General features: G+C 37.2%; 1 protein-coding gene across 1 annotated transcript; it reads left to right on the forward strand.

Moving 5' to 3' along the window:
* Positions 1-7,972: 7,972 nt before the first annotated feature.
* LOC125263755 (beta-1,3-galactosyltransferase 2-like) lies at positions 7,973-12,545 on the forward strand. Its single transcript, XM_048182931.1, has 2 exons — positions 7,973-8,250; positions 10,230-12,545. Exons 1-2 carry the CDS (start codon positions 8,225-8,227, stop codon positions 11,305-11,307), a joined length of 1,104 nt encoding a protein of 367 aa, XP_048038888.1. The 5' UTR covers positions 7,973-8,224; the 3' UTR covers positions 11,308-12,545.
* The last annotated feature ends 142 nt before the right edge of the window (positions 12,546-12,687 follow it).

Here is a 12,687-nt window from a genome sequence, read left to right on the forward strand (position 1 = left end):
GGAATCCCGTCTGTAAACCATAACTTCTTGTCTATGCGTTTCTGATCTGTCGAGTTTGATCTCGTTTTAAAGCTCCGGACTTGAGCTATTCATTGGGACATGTCACAAAACGGACAAATGCATTTTTCTATGTGTTTAATGATCCTGTGAAGAACACACTCCATCTCGAAATCCGATCTGATAGCCATTAAGTATGCAAATTCAGCTAGGAGACCAAACAAAGCAACTTTGCCCGCCAAATAGTGCTGCGCCTCTATTGGCTGCTACAATTCAGGAGGTGTGTTAGCTTGGGTTTCCATAAAGACAACGACACACACCTTCGCTCGCTCTCTTGTCTTTTCGCGCTTCGCTCTTCTTCTTCGCCTTTGTCTCCCGACTGACTCACGAGCACCTCGTGCACGGACGCCTCAGGTGACCGCGCTTCCCAACCACGCGCGCAGTTCGGGAGGACCACTTCCTTAGACTTTCTCTCTCTTTGGCTAAGTTACTTAAGCTTAAACCTCTTTTGAAAACCCCGCCGGAGAAACCCTCTCTGAAAGGACCAACCCAGCCAGGCGCATTGAAACTGCTACACACGGACTTGAACCAATAAGCAATTATTATCATTTATCTGAATTTGTCTAAACTGATTTCTGTGCTGGCTCTCTCTCTCTCAGAAGGGTTTACGTTAACTGTGTAATTTGCCATCCTTTGATCATCTTTCTTTCCATGTCTTTTCTTCATTCTCACTCTTGTGTATATATATGTGTATACTTCTGTATATATTTTAGACGTATAATCTCGGTAGCCGTAGCTGCATATATTAAACACATAATTCATGCTCGATTGTTCTGTTGTTCTTTCAACTGAAGACCAAGTCACTTTAACGTTTTTCGATCGCTTTATGCTTTAGTTATTTTCATGGCCAGAAAATAACTCTGTTTATAATATTCTGTGAGGGACTTAGTTTGCTGGACAAACGAACAGTTTCTCTAGATAATTATTAAACCAGAACTAATCATATATGTAATTGATTATAATTCGTTGTAATTGATTCACAATATATGTTTAATTCCCCGTTGGGTTGATATATGAATCATAATTTATTCATAACCTTATGAATTATTATATTCATATTTCATCCATAAATTAATTAATAACTGTACGAACCGCTACATTCGTTATATATTACAATGATTCTCAAATGAATGAACATTATGAAGCATTTAGCATGTAGCACGACTCCTCAAACAATTGAGCCAGCTCTTAAAAGAAAAAAAAACAACACACAGCACAGTTTTTCTAATGAACTTTGTAAAGGCCTCTATAAAATCATAGGGAAGTTCTTTTTCGCTTAGGAGTAAAATGAAGTTCGAAAAACTTTTGCAGCAGTATAAAGTTGGCGAACATAACTCTGCTGCTCACGCTGCTGGAAGTGCCATTTAGATGAATATGTTGAAGTTGACATGTCTTTTCTTGCCTATTGTATATCCACCATCTCAGACAGTAAAAACTTAAAGCGGGACTTGATTTTGTCTATGGGGAATTGATTGGATGGTTGTTGTTTGCTACTGGTGGATCTCATGTGAGTGACAGGTTGTCCTGCCCTCATGCCAGTAAACACACCATCAGAGAAGATAAATAGATGTCACTGCAAGCGGGAGGGGAAGTTATTTTGATTAAAGATTATGAGGGCAAATGAATTTAAAAAAAAATGGTGTGCATAGATAAATCATTTAATAAACAGTTATATTGCATAAAAAATAAGAATGGTCTGTTTGATTTCATTGTGTGACAGTAAGTTAAGTTTCATTGTGTGATGGTAAGTTAACCTTGCTTTCTGGAATACCCCCCTGAAATGTGTCCTGTGGTATCTGGTAACAAGATATTAGCAATAGATCCTTCAAGTCCTGTAGGTTGCGTTTGAGCCACTGTGGATCAAACTTGTTGGTCCAGCACATCCCACATAAGCCAATTTGGATTGAGATCTGGGGAATCTGGAGACCAGAGCAACACCTTGAACTCTTCATCATGTTCCTCAAACCATTCCTGAACAATGTGTCCAGTGTGGCAGGGTACATTATCCTTCTGAACGAGGCCACTTCCACCATTGTCATGAAGGATGCACCTGGTCTGCAACAATGTTTAGGTTGGTGGCATGTAACAAATTTACGTCCACATGAATTGCCGGACCCAGGGTTTCCCAGCAGCAGAACATTGACCAGAGCATCACACTCTCTCCACCGGCTTGTCGTCATCCCACAGTGCATCCTGGTGCATCACTTTACCAGATAAAAGGCGCAAACGTACACAACCACCCACATGATGTAAAAAAAATGGAAATCATTGGACCAGGCGACCTTCTTCCTGTTATGATCTGGTTCAGATGAAGATGATAAAAAAGGGTTCAAACAGGTTTCCACAAACAAAATGTTCTTTAATAAAACAAACTGAGGTAATACAATACAGGAAAGCAACGTAACAGCATGTGATCCACAAACCAGACCCTGAACTGAACAAAAGGAGAAACTTAATTACACAGTGGTGACGAACTAAATGATGAACAGGTGTGTAGATGTCATGAGTGTCCATAGTAACTGATGAGTGGCGAGAAACTAGAACAAAGGGAACAGGTGACTGAAGATAAACAAACTAATAATCGATGAAAGTGAAACTAAGACAAACTAAAATGAATGTAATTGTTGGTAAATTCTCACCACGGCTGACCAGGAGCAACACACAAGCCTTGCTGTTTCAGAGAAACTCTGACCCAGTCACCTTGCCATAACAATTTGGCCATTGTCAAAGTCACTCAGATCTTTATCCTGTATTCTTATAACCCGTTGATTATAACTAACTGTTTCCTGAAAATCTAATCTGCCACATCCACATCCAATTTTTTTTTCCTCATTCTAAATAAAATTCCGTAAACATGGCGTCATCTCAAGAAATGAAATCTCTAGCGTAAGTTCTTCCAGGAAGACTCAATGTTACATCACCTATTAGTTTAGATCTACCCAATCATTATCTTACACTTGGAGTATAAAAGATCGCTGACACACATCTGAGTCCGCAGATGCTGACGCCAACCTTCACCTCCATCCTCCCCACCACAACTAAGATGGTCCCTGTCCATACCTCCCAGGGGGTTGGCTACACCCCTGCCTTCATCTTCAGGCAGGAAATGCAGAGTCCGCAACACTTTAGGATGTGAACTACGTACGGGGCCTACGCCAAAGAAATTTATCTTACAATATTTTGCTTGCTGATTGTTAATAAATATTATTGTTACATTATCTTGTCTCCCGAGTCTTTCTGGTAGAAATATCTGTACACACGAAACCACTGAATCTGACTCAAAACGACGTACATACATGCCAGACCAGTATGTGGCGCTGTATTCTGCTACAGAGATACACTAAAAACAGAGAATAAGACTTGGAGCATGCGCATAAACCTTGCGTGCTGTATACAAACTTAATAATAAAGCTTTATTTTTAGTAAAGCTTATAGGCTCTGTAGCTTCAGCAGCACGAAAAAAAAAGCATGTAGTCCGCCATTGTTGTTGCTGTTCTGTGACGCAGCAGTGTCTGACTAGGCTCGAGACATGGGGTGATGGCATCATTGTTTCACAAAATATAAAGATTGGCTGTACATATGAAAACGCAAGGTTGTCGTTTTCAGATTTATCCACTCTGTATTTTTTACATATAACACATCTCTGTGTGTACAGGCTCTAATATGTGGCCTTGTTAGGAGATGATCAATGATATTTGCTTCACCTGTGAGGTGAAATTATGCAAGGGACATTATAAATGAAATATACCCAAATAAAATAGAATAAAATCAGAATCAGTTTAGTCTGTAACTAAAACATATTGTCTACTGTGCATTTGTGTCATTATTGTGCTGAGCATTAATGTGGGCCATTTATAAAACAGTCCACACTGTTTTCAGGAATGAAACCCATCAAGATATTCCTGTTCCCATTATCTTGCTTCCATTTCCTTCTTGCAAGGAAATATTTGGTCAGTAAATTCAATACCTTTATTTAACAGTATTGTGACTGCAGCAGCTTGTCTATCATGACTTTTGGTCCTGTTTTTGACATTTGCATTATCTGCTGCATTACTGGAGCAAATTACAGTTGGCATTAGGTGCGTTTACATATAAACAAAATATTGATACCTATCTAATACCAGCCTATTATAAATATATAAAGCATGTTTTAAAGTGATACTTCACCAAAAATGAAAGTGACATTTCATAACCCTCATGTTGTTTCAATGCAGTATGACTTTCTTTCTTCTGTGGAACACTAAAGGAATGTTTTGATGAATATAAAACCATTTAACCTACTATTCATCAAAACATCTCCTTTTAAACTCCTTTAAACCCGCATAGTGAAATTAGTTTTTCCACTTGAATTTATGAAAGATCATTCTACTTAAAGGTGCCCTAGAATTAAAAATTGAATTTACCTTGGCATAGTTAAATAACAAAAGTTCAGTACATGGAAATGACATACAGTGAGTCTCAAACACCATTGTTTCCTCCTCCTTGTGTAAATCTCATTTGTTTAAAAGACCACAGTAAAATCCCCAGTGTTAAATTAACACCCAAAGTGTACATATGAGTCCATCTTGCCGGGTGTTAAAAAGTAACACTGAAGCAGTGTTAAAGTTAATGAGATAATTGACTGATGATTGAGTGATGATTGACAGTTAGTGGTGACACCTGATGTTAATAAGCAGAATCATTGAGAGAAAAAGAGAGAAAAAAGAAAAAAAGAGGAAAGAGAGAAAAAAGGTGTTAATTAATGTTTTATGGAATGTTTAATTTCAAGTCACCATGAAAGATGTCAGCGTTTGCTTTAGTTGGGCTCTTGACTCTTTACCTTTTATTATTAATTTTTCTCTGGCTGCTCTAACTTTGTGTTTGTAAAGCACATTTGTTATGGTCACAATATAATTTGATGATGATATAATCATCATGTGATGGCCTGATGTCGTTTAGAGTTTAAATCTTTGACTGTGTGCTTGATGTGTAGCTTTAGTATTAATGATTGTAGTTCTGTGATTTTACAGCTGGAGATCCAACAGCAGTATGACTTTTTTTTTTCCCCCTTTTTTTAAGAATACTACATTATGCACTGAAGCGTCAGCGTTTAAACACACACACACACATCAAGAATCAGCATCTGATTCTCAAGAACGGTGACGATAAATAAATACAAAATACTGACAAACAGATCAACTCTGAACATCACAAAACAAGCTACTGTCACAACAAAACAACAGAAAAATAAAAGCAAACATGAACAATCTACAAAAATTACAGGACAATTTAGTTGCATAATTTATTCATGCAGGACAATTCAGCTGGATAATTTATTCATGCAGCAATGCATGATGGGAGCCATGGATGAGTTTTTGATCATGCACTGCAACATGAAGCACTTTGTTTGATTGTCACCATTGTTGAGGGTCATATGCTGATTCTTGATGTCTGTGTGTGTTTCAAAAAAAAACAAAAAAAAAACCTTCAGATCATAAAAGCTCTGCTGGATCTCAAGCAGTAACAGAGATTTACTATAAATAAATAATATAACATCTATATCACCAGTTAATACTGGATGTCACCAATGAATCTGGCCATTTCACAGTGAGAAAACACAACCATAATGACTGTGCTTCCCAAAGCATTGTAAACCTAAATTGATCAACTTTGGCTTACAGCACTTTTGGGAAACACAACTCAGATCAGATCATAGTTTCTCTAGCCATAACAAATGTGCTCTACAAACACAAAGTTGGAGCAGCCAAAGATTAATGTTAAAGGGATAGTTCACCCAAAAATGAAAATTTGATGTTTATCTGCTTACCCCCAGCGCATCCAAGATGTAGGTGTCTTTGTTTCTTCAGTAGAACACAAATTATCATTTTTAACTGCAACCGCTGCCGTCTGTCAGTGGTATAATGCAAGTCAGCAGGAACTTGGACTATAAGAGTAAATAAAACACGACAGACAAATCCAAATTAAACCCTGCAGCTCGTGACGACACATTGATGTCCTAAGACACGAAACGATCGGTTTGTGTGAGAAACCGAACAGTATTTATATCATTTTTTACCTCTAATACACCACTATGTCCAACTGCATTCATCACTCGATTCGTTTGGTCTGATCGCGCTCTGACAGCGGCAGTGATGTCTCGCGCATATACTTCAATGAGAGCAAGACATCACTGCCTTTGTCAGAGCGCGATCAGACCAAACGAATCGAGTGATGAATGCCGTTGGACATAGTGGCGTATTAGAGGTAAAAAATGATATAAATACTGTTCGGTTTCTCGCACAAACCGATCGTTTATTGCTGTATTCACGGAGACAAGACTGTTGTTATTTTCATTTTTTAAACACTTGCAGTCTGTATAATTTATAAACAACTTCATTCTTTATAAATCTCTCCAACAGTGTGTAATGTTAGCTTTAACCATGGAGCACAATCAAACTCATTCAGAATCAAATGTAAACATCCAAATAAATACTATACTTACGCGATTAGACATGCTGCATGATGAACACTTTGTAAAGATCCATTTTGAGGGTTATATTAGCTGTGTGAACTTTGTTTATGCTGTTTAAGGCAAGCGCGAGCTCCGGGGGTGGGGAGCACGAGAATTTTAAGGGGCAGCAGCCTGAATCGGCGCATATTTAATGATGCCCCAAAATAGGCAGTTAAAAAAAAAATGAATTAAAAAAAATCTATGGGGTATTTTGAGCTGAAACTTCACAGACACATTCAGGGGACACTTTAGACTTATATTACATCTTTTAAAAAGATGTTCTATGGCACCTTTAATAGAAAAAAATTAAATGAACTCCAGGGCCTGGTTTCACAGACAGGGCTTAGATTAAGCCAGGATTAGGCCTTAGTTCAAATGACATATATATATATATATATATATATATATATATATATATATATATATATATTTTTTTTTTTTTTTTTTTTTTTTTTTTTGTCTGTGTGGACAGTATTTTGCATAAACACAAACTTGTAGAAACATGCATCTAATTATCTCAGTGATGGATTGTTGTAATTTGGAATAATGTCACAACCGAGTTGAATGTATCTAAAATGGATGCGCCCATTGAAATCTTTGTTGTGCCTGCTCTATTGGAATACAAACACACAACAAAGCTAAGAAATATGTCCACAAATAGAGGATGTTAACATGACCAATTTGAATTCTGAAGTCTGTTGCACTTCCCTCTAATTTCCCAGTCGTATCTCTGACTTGAGGGGGCGTTCCAGTTAAAAATACCTAGTGGGAATGAAGAATTTCTCAAACACAATATTGAATAAAAGCTTGCATTAATTATTGTTAAATTAAAAAGTCTGTACTTATTCACTTTATCAACTGGATTTAGCTTAAGTGCACTTTACTTAATTCCATGTTTGAAAAATCTGAGTGCAAAAACTTAAAAAAAGAACAGTTAAGTAATTTTACTTGTTTTTTCATCTGTATTTATGTGAGACAACTGTTAGTTGTATTGTATTGTATTGCGATCAGTACATTATATGTCCATCAAAAAAAAAAAAAAGAGATAATACCAGAAATACTGGTTTCACAACGTTATTATGGGTTACTGCTCATCCATTCGCAAGACAGTTGAGCCTATGAGAACAATAAACAAAAACTACAGTACACTAAAACTGGCCATGAATGTTCCGATCATCAGTGTAAACAAACCAATTAGAAATACACAGTTTCCCTGGAGATGTCGGGGTGTCGTTGTTGAAGGAAATGTTATTACATCCAGTGCATATATTTGCCTTTAAGATTTAAAGCAGCTTTTCACCTAACTTCCTGATAGAATTAAATTCACTCTGACAATACCATGGCTCCTGGCAAGTGTGTAACTATCATGTTACTCATGGCAACAAACCTAACGCCATAATAAGAACAATACCTTAGAGAGGATGTTCCCATAGGTTCTAGATGTGTAGCTTCTAACTATCTCTGTCTATCTACCTATCTATCTGTGATGTGAGTATTGTCATTTAAGGAGGACAAGTTTCAGCTGTGGGTTTGTTCACTTGTACATCATAGGTGCAAAAAAAAGAAAGAGAGAGGAACAAAAAAAGAAGCTTCCTAACCCCGCCCCTGTAAACAGGTTGTTAAGTCTGAGAGACTATTCAGTAAGGAATATTTTTGTCAAAGGTCGAACACACTGGAATGGCTGTTAAAAACTTTTGTCACAGGTAAGCTCACCCATCCTAGATATTTTGTGATGTTATTTGTGTTGTTAACATACAATGCCTTATTATGAACTAGAGCAGAGGTCTTTAACCCTGCTCCTGGGGTTCCACTGTCAGTTTATTTCCAACCAGGTTCAGGTGTGTCTGATTAGAGTTGGAGCTAAACTCTACACTACAGGACAGTAGTGGGTCCTCAGGAGCGGGGTTGAAGATCTCTGAACTAGAGTAACTTATAATAAAGTAGTTAATGGGCTTTGAGATTCAACTGGTCAAAATCAGATTAAATCATCTGAATGCAGCTGAACTAAACGCTGAATATCTGAATTGATTAGAAGAAGGTGCTTATAGATGCACAAAAACATTTCCTCTTGTTTTGTTCCGTGTCTTTCGATTTGAGATAGAAAAGGGAAACACAAATGAAAGGTGATATGCCTGGCAGTCAAATTAAAATGAATGAATTTTAAATTTAAACATTAGCTTAAAATCATGAATTTTAATTCAGAAATCAAAAACCTGTATCATAAAAAAGGTGTATCTATGACAAAAACAAATAGGGTGTGTGAAGGAAATTTTCATTTTTAATGAAACATAACTAACGTTCCATTTTGTTGCAGAATTAACATTTGAATTAACATTTGTATGCTTTTGAAAATTAAATGTCCCCAACACTTGGCCAATGTTTGACAATGTGTGTTTGAATATAACCAAAAGAATCTAAGATCCAAAAGAACCAAATCTAGAGGCTGTCTGATTATAACAAGAGCGCTTAGACAGTTGTCTGTATAGATATACACTGATTCTATGTACTCTTTTGGAAGAGATCCACCTGGCCGTGATTATAGCATATTGGAAGGCATTGTCAGGAGTCTGTCTGGTTAGTGCTGCACAGCAGGTTAGAGGAGCACTAGCAGGGCCGGCTCTAGCCCTTTGGTTGCCCTAGGCAAGATTGAGTTTCATTGTTATTTCATTTAACACCTTAATGGCTGAGATGAGAAGATTTACCTCTATACTGGGTTTTCCTTTTATTTTCTTCCTTTCTCTGTTTTCGTCCCTCTGCACCGGAGGGTTTATTAGACCGCTTCATTTTCTTCATTAACTGCGCACTTGCCTAACGTAACGTAACGGCGACCCTAGAGGGCGCCCACGCCCGCGCCCCAACATATTTGTCGCCCTAGGCAACCGCCTAGTTCGCCTATAGCAATCGCCGGCCCTGAGCACTAAAGACCTTATTCCAAAGTGATTCATAAGGGGCATGACGTTTCTACAGAATTTCTACCGCAGGTGTAATGTCAAAAGTTGGCTTTACCAAGAAATTAAACACATAAATGCAAATTGCCTGCAAGCTTGAATGCAGTTCTCTCCTCTAATATTGGCAATCTTGGTAAATATGAGCAAAGGCGACTATTAAAATAAATCTGCATATCTTTCGTCCTATCCTTTTGATCTTTCATTAAAAATCAAAGAAGAAATCATTAAGAAATCAACTGAAGAAAAAAGAAGACATTAAATCTCTCAAGATCTGATGAACAACTCCACAAACAGTATTATCAGCTTCACTTATTATTAACCGGACTGACTTTATTTCTGTTATACATCTACAGAAGTTCTCATTAATAATAGTTTGGTTTGTACTCACCTTCACGTTTCCTCGCCCCCTCCGTCCTCCAGCCCATGGTTCGGAAATGCTATACGATTTGAATCATGAATCCTTCAATTAATAAATTCTCTGAATCAGACTTACTGTAAGCTATCTTTACATCCTTGTCAAAATTAAGTTCTGTGTTATAAAAAATTCATGAAACTATCATTACTAACTGGTTGTTCATATCATTTGACAACCTGTCATGTAGACGTTGAAGGTTTGCAACAGTTATATTTGTGGTGCATTATAATTTAATAAAAAAAAAACAAACAAACAATAAAACTTAGGTCAAAATGAGTCTCACAGTGAATGAATATGTTTCTCTTTTTTTCTCTTGCAGTTTGGCTCAGGATAAAAGTCCACAAACAATTAAAAGTACATTTATTCTGCTGCTTTTCTTGACATTCTTAGTGTCTGCCATTGCTTTCGCCTGTGATTTCTCTTTGGACACACTTTTCCCACAAACATGGTTTACTAAAATCATGAATCAGACTCATTATAAGGTAACTGATGGCATTTGGGCCGATCATAATCAAAAAGATGCATTAGTACCTTTACCAGGTCAACAAATCCAAAACAGAGGTACAGCAATTTATTATCACATAGCTCATCCAAGCAACTATAATTTCATCCTGGATGAACCTGATAAATGTGAGCAGAGTCCGTTCCTGGTCTTGATTGTCCCTGTGGCGCCCAATCAGTTAGCAGCTCGTAACGCCATCCGGAGCACGTGGGGGAATGAGAGCACAGTCCAGGGAAAAGCAGTGATTACTCTGTTCTTGGTGGGTTTGACTGGAGGATCCGACTCTGAAAAAGTTCAACAGCAGCTGGAGGAAGAGAGCCGACAACACAGAGACTTACTGCAGAGCAACTTTGTGGACTCGTACTTCAACCTGACCATAAAGACGATGGTGATCATGGACTGGCTGGCCACTCGTTGCCCTCAAGCGACTTTCAGTATGAAGATTGATTCTGACATGTTCTTAAACCTGGAAAACTTGATGACCCTCCTAATGGCACCCGACACACCCAGACAGAACTACATCACTGGAATGGTGATGTGGAACCGGCCTGTCATCAGAAACCAAAACTCAAAATGGTACGTGTCAGAGGAACTGTACCCCGAACCGAACTACCCCACGTACCTGCTGGGAATGGGATATGTTTTCTCCAACGACCTGCCAGAAAGAATAGTTGAGGCTTCCAAGGTCATAAAGGCCTTTAACATAGAAGACGCATATGTGGGTGCTTGTCTGAAACAGTTGGGCGTTGCACCCTCATCCCCCCCAAACCCTTCACAGTTTAGAGCCTATCTGGGACAATATATACGAGAGGATTTTTTCAAGGTCATTACGACAATCCTGGGATCCCCACAGCAGCTAATAGACATCTGGAAGGACATAAAGAGGCCCACATAAAAGTACAGAAGCACAAACAAACAAAAATGAGAAACACAGATTTCTGTTTACAAAGAAAAGAAACATGTCTATTTAACACAACCTGTTAGCGATACATTCTGATGGGCGTTGAACATTTCACACAGAACACATTCTTGAAGAGGAACGCAGCATCTTGAGATGTGTTTTTAAAGTTGAACTTCTTTTAACGGGAAACAGGGTTTTAAAAACACAATGCTGATGCACGAGATGTAGATGTCAAAAGTCCACAAAGTTTGTTTACATAGAAAAACAATTAAAAAGCAGTGCAATGCACTAAAAGCATGTTCTTTCTGAACCGACCTGACGGTTCTGCAATATTACAACATACATGCACAACCCAACATATGTTACAAATTTGAAGTTAAAATATATATAGTTATATGGAATTAATATATGTATAAAGTTGAACCGTGTTCACAAGGTATGGGTATTTTTCATAAATGTCTGTTGGGGAAGGTTGCTAACTGGTGTCATATATATTTTGTAATTTTATACAATTCATTATTTTAAATTTCTGTTAGCCAGAAGAAGGTTTTATATTTATTTACATTACATTTCTCATTTTTTCTGTTTTGTGGATTTCATAATTGATTTATTCTTTAAATGTTTTTGGAAAAATCAGAAGAGGGAGAAATCACATTTTCCTAGAAGGTTTAATGTTCTATGAAAACATAATGTCATTTAAAATCACCTCACCGTCTAAAAAGAGCATTTAGTACTCACTGATCATGTAAAAAGTTTTTTTTTATTATTATTTATTTAATAATTTTTTAATTAAATTGAGGTGTTTAACCTGTGTAATCATTACTGTAAAATTCATTTTTATTTAACTTCATATTCTTAAACAGTGATCTTGGTCTTGCATTTGTTGTGATTTTAAACACTTAAAAAAGAGAACAAGCACATATGGGAAGTGCACAAAAGCCACTGATATGATTCGACTAATTGCTTGTGATATTGCTAATTTGTAAGTGGTTTCAGATAAAACTATCTACTCAGTGAATAGGCCTACATGGAAATGAAATTTCATGATGCACTATTTCCATTAGCATACTGTATATTATGCGAATTAGGATACAAGGTATCAGCTGCTAAAATTCAAGCCAAAGCAATTTTGCTATTGCCTTTTGGAATTTTTGCAGAAAGTAAGCTCTGTTGCCAACAAAAGTTTGTGATTCTTACACACTGTGTTTATCAAGGGAATCTTCACAAATGAACACAAATTGTATTGTTCTTTTTAAGCCTAACACAATAGCCAGAAGTAAAAAGCTTTAAAAACATATTTCCGGTTTTAGGACTCGCTCCTCCAGCACTGTATGAAGACTAGACTGCTTCAACAATATGCCTTTTCTAAAGACA

The sequence above is a fragment of the Megalobrama amblycephala genome, linkage group LG2 (genome assembly GCF_018812025.1).
Source record: "Megalobrama amblycephala isolate DHTTF-2021 linkage group LG2, ASM1881202v1, whole genome shotgun sequence".
NCBI classification, from domain to species: Eukaryota; Metazoa; Chordata; class Actinopteri; order Cypriniformes; family Xenocyprididae; genus Megalobrama; species Megalobrama amblycephala.